The following is a 17865-nucleotide window of genomic DNA, read 5'->3' as shown; positions in this document are numbered from 1 at the left end:
TTATAGAGACTGGGACTAGGTTTAATGAAGTATTTCCTCATCCTGAGAGTAGGTGGGAAATTCCTCCTAGGATTCTCAGAGGTACATAGATTTCCATTCTGTTCAGAATGGTTCAAGTGGAATGCTGCTTGCGATGTCCTCTGAAGTTCCTTCCTTGACTGATGATTTCAGGGTGTGGATAACTTGCATAGATGAGCTGATCTTATTTACTCCTGTTGAAGACCAAAAAGACATTTATTCATATTTTTTCAAGGGAGGTTATTGTAGTGGATTTCCAAATAACAGAATTAGCTCTTGTTAATTTAAGAAGCATTACTCCTGAGGTGTTGCTATGGTCAGCAGCATGTCCGTTAGCTCCATAAACATTCTCTCTCTTTAGCCTCCATAATCAAGAGACACCTGGGTAAAAAGGTGTTTTAACACTGGAACACATATTGGGGATATTTATTGCCATTAGCCTTACTGCTTTTTGGATCATCTTTCTCTAATATTTTGGAGGACAATGTTGCAGTAATTCTTTGGGAAGTTTTCCTGGGGGTGATGATTTCATACTAGTCACTTTTGGAGCCTTGGTTGCACAGTGGTTAAGGGCTCAGCTGCTAACCAAAAGATTGGCAGTTCGAATTCACTAGCTGTCCTTGGAAACCCTATGGGGCAATTCTACTCTGTCTTACAGGGTCACTATGAATTGAAATCAAATTGATGGCAACAGGTTTGGTTGCAGGTTTGGTTTGGTTTAGTCACTTTTGATCCCTTTCAAAACTTTGTACCAATTGAAAAATATTGATGATATTTGAAAAGAGAAGATGGGACTTCATGAGACTTCATGAATAGGAAAGCTGCCCAACCCTTCCATTCCTTCACTGGAGCGTGAAAGAAGAAGCCTGGTTTCTCCAGGCAGACTTGAGTTACTGGTGTTGACCTACATGAAACGTCTGGAAAGGTGTTATGTGAAAGAATGCCTATAAATAGAATGACTAATTCTGATCTAGAACAGTTTCATTGCCCTTAATGGAAAAATTAAATATATCTGCTTGGACTTGGCATTCTTCTTTGACTTTTGGCAGCTGCCACATGATCTGAAGCCATTGAAGCATTTTAGGATGCCAAAATTTGTACTGATGAGTCACAGGAAACCATTGACAAATGGCCTTGGCCTCAGTTCCTTCACCCAAAAGGGAAGCAGATAAAATAATGCTTGCTTCCTTCTTTCCCATCCTTCTTTCCCATGGATGGACTAGAAATTCTATATATAAAAAAAAAATAGGATAATAATAATAAACTGTCACTATTTCCAATATATTTTCATTCACTCTTAATGGTAAATTAAGTTAACCTAAGTGAATGTTATCTTTCTGTGTTATCACAGATAAGCACATTAAAATATTGTGATATTTAAATAAATTCTTAGGAACCAGAAAGCGCTTGTGATGCTTAAATTAACCGTTAAGAATTTGCTGCTTTTGATATTTCTTTTAGGAAAATGAATACACATATTTGGCTAGGAACAAGTTTGATTTTACGTTCTGTTTAGAAAATTATTAAAGCTGAATGGATACTCATCAAAATATTAAAACAGTGATACTTATTATAACAACAACTCTTGGAAGTTCTGTCATTGTTGAACTACTTGTCCTTACAGTCTTCCTTTTGGCCCCCACAGAGAGATTCTGGAAGTGTTTTCTGGAGATCTGCTCAGAGTGCACATCCAGTCAGAGTGCCGCTGTCCTGGCAGCCACCCTCGGATCCATCCTTTGCAGCAGCGGTACTGCATTCCTAATGGTGCAGAAGACACAACTGAGAACCGAGTGTCAAGGCTGAACCCCCAAGCCCGTCCTCTCTCTTTTGTCAATGATAACGATATTGGTACTTCCTGGGTTTCACGTGTGTTTACAAACATTACTCAGCTTGATCAAGGAGTAACTATTTCTATAGATTTGGAAAATGGACAGTATCAGGTAATTAGAAACACTGAGGAGAAAACTGAATTAGGCAATTGAATGTTACCTGACTAAGAATCCCTGGTGGCACAATAGTTAAGCTCTTCTCTGCTAACCAAAAGGTCAGTGGTTTGAACCCACCAGTGGTTATCCGTGGGAGGAAAGACCTGGCAACCTGCTCCCGTAAAGATTACAGCCTAGGAAGCCCTATAGGGCAGTTCTACTCTGTCCTGTAGGGTCACTATGAGTTGGAATCAACTCCATGGCACACACCAACAGCAAAGTAGAACCACACCGTTATAATGCTGGAATAAAAATATCGGAAAGAAGATATACGTGGCCTAAATTTTAAGAGTTTTGTATCAAAATCATACTTATGAATGTTAAAACTATTACTTTCTGTTGTTAAATAACACAAAGCAGTAAAAGCTGAGGTGCTTGTTCTCAATAATTACTTGAAAAGAATGTATGTGGCAATTGTTTCATGGAACTCTTTGTTCATGTGTTTATATCAAGCTGAATATTAATTTGAACCTTGATTTACAAAACTCTTGAAATAAGGGACCGATATGCAATGATAGAATGTGTTGCTTTTACTGGAGGGCTCTGAAGTTTTTGGATGTCCAATAAATATTTGGTAATTATAATTATGATAAAATGAGCCCTTATATTTGAATTTAAAAATTCCATAGTTTGCTTTATACGGATGGGTCAAACTTAAAATTTCAATTGCAATAATTCACTTATCCATTTTCAGGTGTTTTATATTATCATTCAGTTTTTTAGTCCACAACCAGCAGCAATAAGAATTCAAAGGAAGAAAGAAGACAGCCTAGATTGGGAAGACTGGCAATATTTTGCTAGAAATTGCAGTGTTTTTGGAATGAGAAACAATGGAGGTTTGGAAAATCCTGATTCTGTCAACTGTCTTCAGCTTCCCAAGTATGAATGTTTTAAGAACAATTATCTTTTAAGGCATTCAGGAGTGAATTTTAGTAGATGAATGAGTTAGTAGTAATCTATATGTAAGCCAGCTCACGAGGCTAGGAGAGGCCTCCCTCCACCATCAGCTTTCCTGAAGTGTATTCTTCTGAGTCTTCTCTCTATGTTGAGTTCTAAGCTTTGTTTAAAGTTCTTGTATAAGACTTGGAAGTGTCTCTTATTTACAAATCTCACTGGGGCTTTGAAATCTGATTTTCAGATTGTTTAGCAAGTTATTATCTATATTAATAGACTTTTCATTATGCCTTCAAGGAAATGTCTTAAAATGTCTTTCTCTTATTATTGTATAGTTTATGAGATACAGGAAATATGTTTGCTTTCCAGAATGAAGAGTTTAAGCTCTTTCTGATATTGTGTTGGAATGTCTCAAAAGTTGTGTCTTCTGTTTTGCCAGAAATGTGAATAGATTTTCATTATTTCAAATTTCTGTCATCAACAGTTTCACTCCATATTCCCGTGGGAATGTTACATTTAGCATCCTGACACCAGGACCAAATCATCGTCCTGGATACAATGACTTCTACAACACCCCATCTCTTCAAGAGTTTGTAAAAGCCACACAAATAAGGTTCGATTTCTATGGACAGTACTATACCACTGAGACTGCCGTCAACCTCCGACACAGATACTATGCGGTGGATGAAATCACCATCAGTGGGAGGTAGGGCTCGTTACTAAGATTTCGACTGGCGTGTGAGTTTCACTATGAATTTTGTTTACGGCAAAGTTTTTGCCATATTTAGAAATACATTGTTTTAGAACAAGTCAGATTTCTGTCTTCAAGTTTTTTTTTTAATTTTATTGTGATCGAGTTCACAAAGCATAAATTCTACCACATTAACCATTTTTAACCGTACATTTCAGTGGCATTACTTACATTCACAGTGTTGTGCAACCATTACCACTATTTCCAAAACTTTTTCATCACCCCAAATGGACACTCTGTATTCTTTTAGCAATAATTCCTCATTTCTCTCTGTTCCCTCCCCTCTCTAATCTACTTTACGTCTCTGTGTATTTGTCTATTCTAGATAAAATATTTCATATAAATGGAATTATATAATATTTGTGCTTTTCTTTCTGGCTTATATTGCTTAGTATGCTGTTTTCAGGATTCATCCATGTTGTAGCACATATTATAATTTTATAAGAAATAATGCCACATTTTGTTTATCCATTCAACTGTTAATAGACGTTTTGATGGTTTCTACACTTTGGCTATTGTGAATAATGTACTTGTACACATTGGTGTACAAGTATCTTTTTGAGTCCTTGCTTTACATTGTCTTGGGTATATCCCTAAGGGAAGATCTGCCCAGCTTCATGTTTTCAAATGATTTCCTACTCTAGGATTTTGTTTTTGGAACTTATATATGAGTCTTTCATGTATATAATATCGCCTTGCTGTGGAATCAATTTTTAAAAGCTTTTGAGTTTAGAAATTATGATATCCTGAATCTAAAATAATTTACCAGATATTTTGCGTGGATTGTTCTGGAGCTATATTTTCAAATATTCTTGAAAGCCAAGCAAAGAAGCAAGATTTGGAGTTGCAACTATTGTACCAGATACAGCAGGATATTTTGTAAATATGGCGCTTGGTCTCCCTGAGTTCACCGTTCTATGGGGCATATTTGTTTTACTTTAGAGGAAAAATCTGATGTACTCTAAGTAACTTATAATTATATGACCATAACTGGAAACAAGGCTCACGATATTTAAAAAAAGAAAAAGGATATCCGGAAAACTAGTAGGCTGTATACTATCTAATATAGTAACAGCCCATGTATGGCCTATATTTAGAATGGGGTAGTAATAGAAGACTGATATGCCTTGTGAATAAATTACATATTTAATACCCCAAAAACCCCCACTGCCATCAAGTCGATTCTGACTCATAGTGACCCTATAGGACAGAGTAGAACTGCCCCATAGAGTTTCCAAGGAGCGCCTGGCGGATTCGAACTGCTGACCTTTTGGTTAGCAGCCATAGCACTTAACCACTACACCACCAGGGTTTCCACATATTTAATAGCCGATCACAACTGTAATGTTGTTATTATCGTTAGGTATCACTGAGTCGGTTCCAACTTCTTACAACTCGATGTACAATAGCAATACGTATGCATTATTTAAGAACAGAGTAAGTGGAGAAAGTAATACTAACAAATATTCACCATCTAATTTTGGAAAAAAGAGCCAAAAAACTTGAAATCTGTTAAATTCTTTCTAAAGTTTATTCTGAACTTTATATTCTTATCTTTGAATAGTTCCAGTAAATGCCTCACCTTGTGGTACTTCAACCATTGCCACATGGCTGAAATAGGTGTAAACAAACTGCCCTGTTTTCCTTCTTTCCTTGTAGGCTTGAAAATGACCTTCACAATACGGTGTGATTTGGATATTGATGACACTCATTCTAATACTTCAGAAGTCATTAAGAATTTTGTGTTTTAAAATTAATAATATCCCATATTATCAAATATTATATCGAATAATTTCCAGTGTGGTTTAGATGTTGATGGCCCTGATTCCAGTACTTCAGCATTCATAAAAAATCTTTCTGAATATCCACATGATTAAAGAGAAACTGATTTTTATTTTGTTCAAATATAATTTCCCCCTTTGTGGATTCACATAGTGTACATATTCATTTAAAAAAGAAAAAAACAATACTCATTGCCATTGAGTCGATTCCAAATCATAGTAACCCTATAGGACAGAGTAGAACTGCCCCATAGGGTTTCCAAGGAGGAGCTGGTGGATTCGAACTGCTGAGCTTTTGGTTAGCAACTGAGCTCTTAACCACTGCACCACCTTAAATACATTCACAGTTGAGTTGGTGTTTCTCAGAACTTGTCTGGTGCTTGTGTTCACAGATGTCAGTGCTATGGACATGCTGATACCTGTGATACAACGAGCCAGCCATACAGATGCCTCTGCTCTCAGGAAAGCTTCACGGAAGGATTTCATGTGAGTTCTCTGTTTTATGCATGGAAATCTAAAATAAAAGGTAGCAACAATAAATTCTGTAAACTTAATTTTAGCATAGCTTCTAGGCATAAACATAAATTAATATAAACCTAAAATGTCAGCTATTTCAGAGAACTTTTTTTCTCAAGAAAAATAACAGCCATTGATAAAGCTGAAAAGTTTATTTTTAAAATAAGTTCGATCAGAGCAATTGTGACTGAAATTAAACCCTGAGGTTTTATTTGTTTTTCTTTCGTCAGCACTATCATATTTTATAAAAGATAATGTTTAAGGTGTTTGGATAGCATGATACTAAATAAAAAATGGCCTGATTCCTATATCTAAAGGGTGTCTGTATAAAGTTGTCTAGACAATATATAAGCATTGTTTGTTTGTTAAGAAAGACGCAGGGAAATCATTAAGGATTTTCCCCCACCAGGTTTATCTTAATGATAATATCAGTAATTCATTTTGGAAATCTGTAGTAAAATGACTTCGAAATTGTGTTACTTTAGCTTGTCTATAGTGGTCAGATGAAGCTTCATAGTTGAGGTTGAAATTTAGCTGTATCTTCAGGAATAAGAGGCAAGTGGAAAAAATATTGAGGGATATTTGTTGACATTCATGTCCAGCATCAAAATTAGCAGTAGCTGATATGAAAGAGGGTACAACAGTAGTAACAGTGGTACCGATAATAAAAGTATGTTGTATGGAGCATCCAGTAAATGGTGTTTGGGGCAAAAGAAAAATGAAGTTAGAATCCCACCTCATGGCATGTACAAAAATCCTAGTGGCTTACAGATGTTAAATATGAAAATAATGGTAAATCTATTAAAATAAAGATTCGAAGAAGCAGAACAAATGAAAACAAACAGATTAAGACCCATGACGGAAATTATGGATCTATTGTGTCATGTAAATATTTAGAATTCTGTACAGTATAAGGACTAAGATAACTAACCAAACCAAAAACCAAACTCAGTGCCGTCAAGTCAATTCTGACTCACAAAAACCCTATAGGACAGAGTAGAACTGCCTGTTAGAGTTTCCCAGGAGCACCTGGTGGATTTGAACTGCCGACCATTTGGTTAGCAGCTGTAGCACTTAACCACTACGCCACCAGAGTTTCCTAAGATAACTAAAGCATAATGATAAGCTATGGACTGATAGAAAACATTTACATTGTATTAGCAGGTGAAAAGTTAAATCCTTAATAAACAAAGAATACTTACAAGATAATAATAAAAACAACCTAATCAAAAAGAGCAAAAAATATAAACAATTTGCAAAGAAAGAAATAATTGGAATCAATAAACACATGAAAAGAATCCCCAATTTCACTTTTAATCAGGAAAAGGCAAATTCCAATAAAATATTGTTTTTTATCTATTCTGTTAGCAAAAAATTTAAAAATTGATAACATTTACGGCTTCTGAGAATACAAATGTTTTACACATCATTAATGGGATTGCACATTGGTACGGTATTTTTAGTGGATAATTGGACCCTATCTATTAAAATTAAAAATTGCAAATGCAGTGAACTCTATCATAGAATTACTGTCATTCTAAAAAGCAGTTATCCAAAGGTATATTTGTATCTTTTGTTACATAAACATGGGTTCATATGTTACTCTATCTTAACTTTTAAAATAGCACACTGTTTCTTAGACTCCTGTATAACTTGTGAACTTCCCTGCCTCCTAGACCTTGCCCTGTTGTACCTGGATTTAGTTAGTCACTTCACTTCTCTGCGCGGTTTGTTTTAGGATATTACGGGACATCTTTATTTTAGAAATTATCTGTTAAGGTTTTTGTGAATTCCATGTTTGTCTTCTGAGATTCTTCATCTGGTCTAATTGTGACATTAGTGTGCATAGTTCAATGACAAGGACATTTTCTAAAATGCAGGTCTGCTCCGGTGCACTGCCTGATGTCGCCCTGCTGCTCGGTTTCAGCAGAGTCTGACTTGGTTCCAACCATCTTTCTTTGTATGTGCCTCAGCTGGAACTTGTATGTCCTCGTTCAGACATCCCTTTGAGTATATTCCCCACATCACTGCTTTGTATCACTGATCTTTTTATTTATATGTTTAGTCTTCATCCTAGCTAATAATTCTTTTGAAGGAAAGATCCTTGTCTTTTTACTTTTTTTTTTTTTAATTCCGTCTAAAGTCTTGAATTTGGTCCGATGAATACGTCATGAGGAAAAATATTTTTAAAAGTATTGACTTTAATGTGTTTGTATGGCCTATCATATTGTCACATAAAAGAAATTAATTGGATTAATTTGATTCATTCTTTATGGAGCCTTTATTGGATGTATATGCATTTTTAGATTTTTTTTTTTTTTGGATTTAGTTTTTGCCAATTAGCTTTGTTCTAGATTTTAAAATTAAGATGATGTCTAACTGTAGTTTTTTTTTCCTAGTGTCTTCTGTTTAATCCTTTAAGGTGGACACTTCTACAGAATAGAACAGCTTCACAGGGCTTTCTTGGCTGCAATCTTAGTGGGTTGTTCTCCTACGGCTTTCCTTCCATCGTATGACTCTACCCATTGCTGCTGAGTCGATTCTGACTCATAGCAACCCTATAGGAAAGACTAGAACTGCCCATAGGGTTTCTAAGGAGTTGGATTCAAACTGCCGACCTTTTGGTTAGCAGCTGAGCTCTTAACCACTGCACCACCAGGGCCCCATGGTACCTCTGGGTAGGTTTGAACCACTAACCCTTAGGTTAGTAGTGAAGCACAAACCATTTGTACCACCTGCAGATCTTTTCATTAAACTACCTCTCCCTCCTAAAAATATAAAAACCCACTAAGCACCTAATTAAAAAATGCTCTAGGATGAACAGGACAACTTATTCCGAATGTACCTAGTATACGTGAACTAAGGTCTGGCTAATACTTTCACATCATGTCTTATTTTCTGAGCTTCTCTTGCTTTATGGTGACTGTTCTCTCTGTCTCTCTGTTTCTCTCTCTCCCTCGATGTCCTATTTTTTTTTCTTTCTCTCTCTCTTTAATTGCTCACGGCTAAGTGTTTGATATTTTATGATTCTTGGATGATTTTATGCTTCCCCTTAAAAATAGAGCCATTAAATGAATCAAGGCTCGTGATTGGTTTCAAAAGTCAAGTTGGGATTTTCAGACTTGGTCTCAGGTGGTGACTGTTGGCTTATGAAGTAGAGAAATAATTGACTCTAATTTCAGTTTGGAATACATTTTAATGCTTCTGATTTAGACAGTAAGTGCCTTTTGAAAACACAAATGAAAAAGTAGACTTTTGTGTTATTTTCCTCCTTGACATATTTTGATAATTCATTAATTTATCCATAAATAAAAAAAGCAACAAATATTCACTTAGCAAAGTTTGGCAAATTCAGCTGAAGGGGAAAAGTCAATAGACTGTGTTAAGTTGAATGATTTTTCAGTCCTATGATATTTTCAACAATGAAAATGAAAAATGATTTTATAAAAGCATTCATAAACATTACTTTCTCTTTTTGCTGTAGCTCAAACTATAATATATGTGGGGACTTATGTGTCTGAGAAAATTTGTTGTAAGCTGATTTTAAAATGCACCTATTCAAATGCTTTTCACATTGTTGCACTTTTAAAATAATAAGTCTTAATATAAGCCATTCATTTCCTATTGGAACCAATGGTTCTTTTTAAAGACCTGGACATAATCCAAAAAGAATGTCTTCAATTTCACAGTATTATGCTAACCATTAATAATATTACTCAATAAACAGAGCTTTTGTGAATTATATTACACCCATTTGGCAAACAGTAGAAAACGTCAGCCTTGAGAATATGCCAGTTCTTGGCAATTGTCATTTCTCTGAGAACGTGTTTTTAGCAGAAGTGAGAATGAATAAAGTGAGAAGAGAGGAATAGAATGATAAATTCAGAAGTCTGTTCATACGGGTAGCCATTCTAGGGAATTTTCCTCAGTAGTTTAAAAAGTTGGTGTCACAAAATGGTGGTTCACAGGTGGGAATGGGATCTAAACAAATTATAATGTAATTTTCAACCGGGGGTTTATTTTTTGTTTTGCTTTAATGTCTGGCTTCTCTTGAATAACCAGAAGGAAATCCAACAGTGTGCCCCTTTTCTTTTATGGCAACAGCTAACTCAGGACAGCAGTTACCTCTTTAGGGCAGTGTCCCTCTTCAGTTTGCCACCATATATGCCACTATCTATAGCTTCTGGCAGCTAACTGAAAGGTCGGCAGTTCCATCCCACCAGCCACTCTGTGGGAGAAGGAAGTGGCAGTCTGCTTCTGCAAAGATTTGTAGCTTTGGAAACCCTATGGGACAATTTTACTCTGTTTTTTATATGCCGTTCTGAGCAGGAGTCGACTCAGTGGCAATGGGTTTGGTTTTATGGGGGTTTATAGCCTTACATCTGGGTGTCCTCATTTATGTATGTCACCTAACTAGTCTTCAAAGGCATATGAGCTTGTGAACCTTATAAATCAAAGATTGTTAATAGATGGAAATTTGTACTAGTAGCTAGAATATGTAAGTTATTCTGGGTATAGAAAGACCAGCTGGCTTTTGCCATAGCTCCAACCACTGCTACTCCTGTTTCTTTTGTCTTTCTATAAAAAAATAAAAAACTAGTGAGGCCTATAGACAGAAACATCATGCCATCCCTCCACAGCAAAGACCTGAAAAACTAAGTAAAACAGAGACAAACGTCAATCCTGGAACCCTAAGCATCAAATGAAGAGATAAAGAACTCATCCAAGCACCGAATGGAATAAGAAACTGACAGAGAACAAAGAGTGAGGAGAAATACGGAACAGAGGTCCCTCATCAGCTAATGCAGCACAGATTCGCCATATTGGACTCCTGTCAGAGATCAACAGACAGAGGGTATGGGAAAGCAGCTTCACAGAGCTCCCAGCAGGAGATAGAGCACCCAGTAAATGGCAGTGCACGCTTTCCACCCCCCGCCTTTCTTTCCCCTGCACTTTTTATTTTGGCTCCTGTTTCTCCCTCTTCTTTCTATCCTTTTTCATACCCACTTAGTGCCACACATCACGACTTCCTCCCTTCCTCCTGCCTATCTGCACCATGTGCTGAACATCACACCCCTGAGCAGCACAGGCACAGCCTTCCAGAACCTGCCCTGCACTGACACTCAGCCCACCCCGTCGGCCCCAGTATGTGCCATAAACAGCCCATCCCAGTCCCTTGCCTTCCCGGACCTACCCTGCTGCACCATAGCTGAGTAACGGGCCCTGCCCATTGGACAAGGAGGTGAAAGGTATCATGCCCATAGATGAGCAAACAACAAAGAACACACAGCCCACCTGCTTAGACATTACGAAATAAAACAAAACAAAAAAGGATAAAACAAACAAATCTATAATCAGTAAACAAAGAAAATAATTACTGAATGTCCTGAAGATCACAGACAATACCAAAACAAACAACAACAACAAAAAAACAGGACAGGATGGTTCCAGTAGACATCAAAATAAAACACCGGATGACTTTCCAGTAGAAGAAAAGGCACTAAAACTACCTGATAGGGAATTCAAATCTCAAATATTCAGAGCTATCCAAGAGGTGAAGCAAAAAACAGGTAAAAATGAGGAAAAAATAGACAAATTCATGGAAAAGGCAGACAAAATCCTGGAAATACAGAAAAAACAATGGAACAATTCAGAAAAATAATACAGGAACAAAATGTCTAAATACATTTACAACTAGAAGTCTTACAAAAACAATAATTAGAAATCCAAAAGATAACAAGATTTCAGAAATGGACAGTGTCACAGAAGGTGTGAGGAGCAAGTCTGAAACAATGGAAGACAGGATCAGTGAAATTGAAGACAAATACTTGGCTATCACTTTTTTTGAGGAAAAATAAGAAAAAAGAACGAAGAAAAAATGAAGAAACCCTGAGAATAATGTGGGATACAATCAAAAGCAAAAAATTACGAGCGATTAGAGTTCCAGAACAGGGGGAGAAAATGGAAAACACAGAGAGGATCATTGAAGAATTGCTGACAGGAACTCCCTAATATCATAAAAGATGAAAAGCTGACCATCCAAGAAGCTCGATGAACCCTATATAGAATAGACCTCAAAAGAAAATCACCAAGGCATATTATAATTACATTTGATAAAGCCAAAGACAAAGAATCCTGAGAGCAGCTTGAGAAAAAATTAAAACTAGCAAATAACGAAAAGGACTCAAGATAATCTATTATCAAAGACGTTGTTGATGCTGAGATAAATCGAAAGCCTCACTACTTTTTTCTTAAGAGTCCCATTACCTTTTTTGATAACCTAAACCATTTTCCATAGAGCAATTCGGTGATTCTCCTCAGTACTATTGGACTAGGAACTCTGACACATTTTGGAATTTTTATTGACAATTTTGAGTTCTTTTAATGTATGATGCATAACATAGACAATCATAGCATATTTCATCAATAGAGCATAATTTTAGAATACTTTGTACATTTCTTCCCCAGGAAAGACTGAAACAGTGAATGATTAATCTTCTGAGCCCATTTTGGGATTGATTTAGGGCAAAAGCCTTGATATTATTCAGCAGTTTTCACGCATAGTTGAATGTTTCCAAGTAGAATTCAGGATTACACAGCACCGAACATGCACGTATCATTAGCTATCCCACGAATTAGAAACACAGCTGTTCTCTTAAATGATGCGTTTTATTCGACTAACAGATAATCACTGTTACTTGTATAAAGTTTTTCTTGTTTTCTTTTTAATGAACGTTTTTATTTTGAGATAATTGTAGATTCACATTGCAGTTATAAGAAATAACACGAAGGGATCACGTGCTGTCTTCACCCAGTTTCTCCTAATGGTAACGTTTTACAAAACTAGCCTTTTCGTACTTAAAGTGACTTCCTTGAAGCGTGATTTGTATACGATAAAATGTACTAATTTTAAAATGTATAGTTTGATGAGTTTTGACAAGCGTATACCCCTGTGTACTCACCGCCCCATTCAAAATCTAGAATGTTTCCCTTTCCCCCAAATTCTCTTGCACCCTTTTGCAGCCCAACCCCCATTCTGGGAAACCACCAATCTGCTTTTGGGCATCACATGGAAATATTCAATATGGTCTCTATCAGTCAGACTTGACTCAGTGGCAATGGGTAAATCTTTAGTACACAGGCTTTTAAATCCTCATTAAGAAAAAACGTTTTCTAGCTACTGGTATTACTAGCTTTGTTGCAGTAAAGTACCTCTGGTCCACCTGATCAGGTAGTCTATTATAACTATAAAAAAATGTGTTAAGTTTTAGGTACAGAATAGTACCCAGGAATTATAAGCTTGGGTGTCCACAGTGAATGTCAACAAACATGAGTGCATAGCCCTATACTGTACCTATTACTCTTCTTCACGTCTTATCTAAGAAATGATGTGCTTTCTTTACTTGTTCTAAAAGTTCAAGTGTCCGTAGTGTCTAGTGTTAAGAAAAGTGGTGTCCGTTTAAAACTTGCATCCTTATGATTTTTCATTTCCCTTTAGTGGCTACACTCACCTCTCAGGGGCTGTATGCCAAGAGTGATGAAATCTTTGGTGCCTCAGCCAAGCACTGGCACTTTTTTGGCCACTTAGCTATTCTTTCATCATTTTGTGACATCACTACCTGCATGGGTGGCCAAGCCTTCACAGAGCAATTTATTAGTAACCATAAGCGGTGCTCTTATTCTTTGGCTCTGATCTGTGACCCTTTTATAACATTAATCATGGCTCTTATGAATTAACTACATCAAACTATCAGTATGCATTTTTGTTAGTATTACAAATAGAAGAGCCAGCTTAAACACATTTTATAGAATAAACCTTCTTACCATTCAGTAACTTGAATGGTGCCAACAGCACACTCTGCAGTGCTTATTATGAAAATGAACACTTCCTGTTATTTCAGAGAGTGTATTTCTTTAGAATACTGAAGTCCAAAAGTATGAGTCATCAACACTGGTTTGCGTCGTGTTTATATTACACATCAAGCTTTACCACTACTTATTTTTTTCTGTTTTGTCAAAGGCATATTTCACTCTAAAAGTATTTCATGTTATATTATAATTTTTGTAACTCTAGTGAATTAATTCATATTCGTGTACCTAGCAGTCAGGTAGTTCACCTTATAGAATCCATATTAGATGTACATTTAGTGGGTCAAGGTCAAGACTTTCATTTCCTCTCTGACACTTGATGATGATGTTAATTTTTTTAAATTATTTGCACAGATTTTTCCCTGAGGTAGGTATGCACATAAATAAATCGAAAATATGAAAAAGAGGGTAAAAGCATGGAGGATAAGTTGAGACAGCCTTACAGAAGAAGCAAATAAAGATAATGAAAATAAGGCAATAATTGAAGACACAGGGGTAAAGAACTTTTCAGAGTTGAGAAAAAACATGATTCCTCAGAATGTCAAGTAGGCTAAAAAAGAAAAGAAAAAAAATACATGGCTAAGTACATGATAATAAATCTGCTAATCACCAAAGACCAAAAGTAGATCCTAAATGAAGCCAGAGAGAAAAGGCAAATTATTTACAAGAAGTAACTGATAGTAGATTTCTCAACAGCCACAATGGAAGCAGAAGGCAGTACAATAATGCCTTTGAAATGCAAGAGATAAAAGGAAAGGGAAGCGGGCAGAGAGTTGGGGATCTCATACCACCAAGGAAGCAGCACCGGGAGCAGACCGTGTCCTTTGGACCTGGGGTCCCCGTGCCTGAGAAGCTCCTCAGCCAGGGGAAGATTGATGACAAGGAATCTTCCTCCAGAGCTGACAGAGAGACAAAGAAAGCCTTCCCCTGGAGCTGACACCCTGAATTTGGACTTGTAACCTGCTAGATTGTGAGAGAATACATTTCTCTTGGTTAAAGCCATCCACTTGTGGTATTTCTTTTACAGCAGCACTATAAGACTAAGACACTAGACTATCAATTTAAAACAAGGGGAAAAAGATACATTTTAGTCCAACAAAAGTTTAACACCAGTAGATTATCACTAAGAAAAATTTTAAAGGATATATTCCAGGAAGAAATAAAATGATCCCAGTAAAAAAGGGCCTGATATGCAAGAAGGAATAGTGAGAAATAAACCAGTAAATATGTAGACAAATATAGATAAACATAGACTGTTTTAAACAGTAATAATTATTTTATATATGGGAGTGTGAAAAAATAAGGTAACAATAAAATGGTCATTAAAAATAGCATCTAAGACAGACAGGGATGATTGTATTTAAAAAGACTGAAGGTTATTCAGGAAAATAGTGGAATAATTTCAGACTTTAAGCAAGTATTTTTATTTTAAGGGATAACACATCAAAAGGGAGGAAATGTTATGTGCTTCCCAAACTATAGAGGGTAAAACGAAATTAAAAACAACTTTCTAATTCTAACATAAGACAAAAAAGGAGGTGGAAAAGAAAAAATAGAGTAAATAAAATAGAAAGGGTAAATTCCAAATATATCAGTAACCGTAAACAAATGTAAATGTGCTAAACTTGTCGGAAGTAAGAACTTCTCAAACTGAAATAAAAACAGTGTTTAGCATTTGTTAGAACAGGGCCTGGATTAGGTTAAGAGAGTAACTCCAGCACAAAATTTAAGGGGGTACCACAAAAATATTCAAGTAAATAGTATTAAATGCAATATTGAAAAATACCTAAATTGATACCAAACAGAGGAGGGACCCCTCAGAACAAATAGGGCTTTCTGGACCATTTTAAGAACACTGGCTTTTACTCTTAATGAGACAGGAATTCATCTGACGGTGTTATGCATAAAAGTGACATGATTTCACTTATATTTTCACAAGATTGTTATTTTAAGAAAAATATTCTAGCTGCTCTTTTGAGCATTTAAAGTAAAGAAGCTTCCGTAGTAATCCAGGCATGAGGATATTCTGATTTAGGCTATTAGTGGTATTGATGAACTCTGAATATAGAGGACTCTGAATAGGATTTATTGATGGATTAAATGTGAGTTGTAGGCCATAAAAGGATGACTCCAAGGATTTTGGCCTAACCAACTGGAAGGATGCAGCTGACATTTTCTGAGATGGGAAAGGCTGGACATGAAACAAGTTTGGGGAGGGTGAGAAAGACCAGGAGTAGTTTTAGACGAGCAATTAGAAATCAAAATAGAGTTACATGCATGTTTGGATTCAAGGGAGAGGTTTTTGTAAATAATTTTCATTGTTATTGTCATTGAGCCTATACACAGCAGAATATACACCAGTTCAACAATTTCTATTTGTACGATTCAGTGACATTGATTACATTCTTCAAGTTGTACATCCATTCTCATTCTCTTTTTCCAAATTGTTTGTCCCCCAGTAACATAAACTCACTGCTCCTAAGCTTCCTAGCTCATCTTTCCAGTTGCTATCGTCAATTTGATTCCACATAGACAGTAGACATTCTTTACGTATTCAGCTCCAATATTGTTTAGTTGTAAGAAGACTTCAGGGAATATTTTTGGCTTAAGGTTTAAAGATTATCTCAGGGCAGTAGTTCTGGGGGTTCATTCAGCCTCCCATGCCCCCAGAAAGCCTGGGGATTCCATGAGGATTTGGAATTCTGTTCTGCATGTTCTCCCTTTTGATCAGGATTTTTCTATAGACTCTTTGATCCAAATGTTCACTAATGGTAGTTGGTCACCATCCAGTTCTTCTGATCTCATGGCAAAGGAGCCTTTTGCCCACAAGGCAATTAGCCATATATTTTATTCCCTCTTTCTATTCCTGATTCTCCTTCCTTCTCTGTTGCTCCAGATGAATAGAGAGCAATTATTGTACCTTGAGGAGCCGCTTGCAAGTGTTAAGACCCCAGGTACTTCGCAATGAACCAGGAGGTAAAACAGAAGCAGTAAACGCAATATTAGGCCAATTAACTGGAATGTCCCATAAAACCATTACCCTATACTTCCAAACCAAGAAATCAAATCCCATTAGATGTTTGGTTGTACGAAAACAGCAGCTGCTCTTTTTGTTGTTGTAAATATATCTATCACACAGCTTTTGCCATTTCACCTTTTTCAGATGTACAACTTACTGACAGCACGTCTGTTATTCAGCTATGCAGCCTTATTTTTAATCAATGTGATTTCTCCCTCATCATAAATCAAAATTCAGTGCTCCATAAACAGTAACTCTCCCCTTCCCACTCCCTCTCAGGCCTGGTAACCTGGTAAACTTTGGTCTCTATACGTTTGCCTGTTCTTGTCTTTTTATATGTGAGGTCACATGAGAGATTTTGCTGGAGGTAACAATTTGGAAGTAATGGCTATGATGATATTTAAAACCTTGAGACTATATGAGATCACCAAGGAAGGGATTGCAGACACAGAAAAGATAGAGAAAATAAGTGGTCCAATACTGAATCCTGGGGCTGTCTCAATATAAAAAATTGAGGAAATGAAGAAAAAACAATGTAGGAGATTGAGAGTGCCCAGTGAGGTAGAAAGAAAACCAGGAGACTTGGTAACCAGGAAGTCAAGTGAAGAAAGCATTTCAAGGAGGAGGAAGTGAACAACTCTGTCAGGTAATGTGGATAATAGAGTAAGATTGGGACCGTGAAGTGATCATTGGATTTAAGAATGTGAAGATCATTAGTGACCTTGTTAAGGACAGTTTCAATGGAGTGATGGATTTAAGAGAGAAAGGAAGAGAAGCATTAAAGAGAGTTAATATAGACAGCTTTTCTGTAAAAGGGACCACTGTAGTAGTCAAAGAACCAAAGTGGGCTGAAGAAAGACTTGTTTGTTTGAAATGGAATACACCAGGCTCTTAGCTGGTGGAAATAATTCTGTACAGGGGGAACTTTATGATGTTAAGAGAAAGAGAGGAGAAAGTGCTGCTGTACTTTCCTTGAGTAAGCTGGAAAGGATTGGATCTGTTATACAAGGTGAGGGTTTGGGTTTAGAAAGG

At 36.5% G+C, this 17865-nt stretch overlaps 1 protein-coding gene across 4 annotated transcripts in view; it reads left to right on the top strand.

Moving 5' to 3' along the window:
• USH2A (usherin) overlaps window positions 1-17865 on the top strand; it is a 906431-nt gene that overhangs the window by 105129 nt on the left and 783437 nt on the right. For 3 of the 4 annotated variants that reach the window (XM_049868232.1, XM_049868231.1, XM_049868233.1), the window contains 4 exons: window positions 1664-1958; window positions 2698-2882; window positions 3382-3603; window positions 5822-5915. In XM_049868232.1, the coding sequence (XP_049724189.1) occupies window positions 1664-1958; window positions 2698-2882; window positions 3382-3603; window positions 5822-5915 (796 nt within the window). Of the gene's footprint in view, window positions 1-1663; window positions 1959-2697; window positions 2883-3381; window positions 3604-5821; window positions 5916-17865 lie in introns of those variants that run through there. The other variant, XM_049868234.1, reaches the window with a different exon arrangement.

This window comes from Elephas maximus, chromosome 24 (genome assembly GCF_024166365.1).
Source record: "Elephas maximus indicus isolate mEleMax1 chromosome 24, mEleMax1 primary haplotype, whole genome shotgun sequence".
NCBI lineage: Eukaryota > Metazoa > Chordata > Mammalia > Proboscidea > Elephantidae > Elephas > Elephas maximus.
This window is presented reverse-complemented; position numbering and strand designations above follow the sequence as displayed.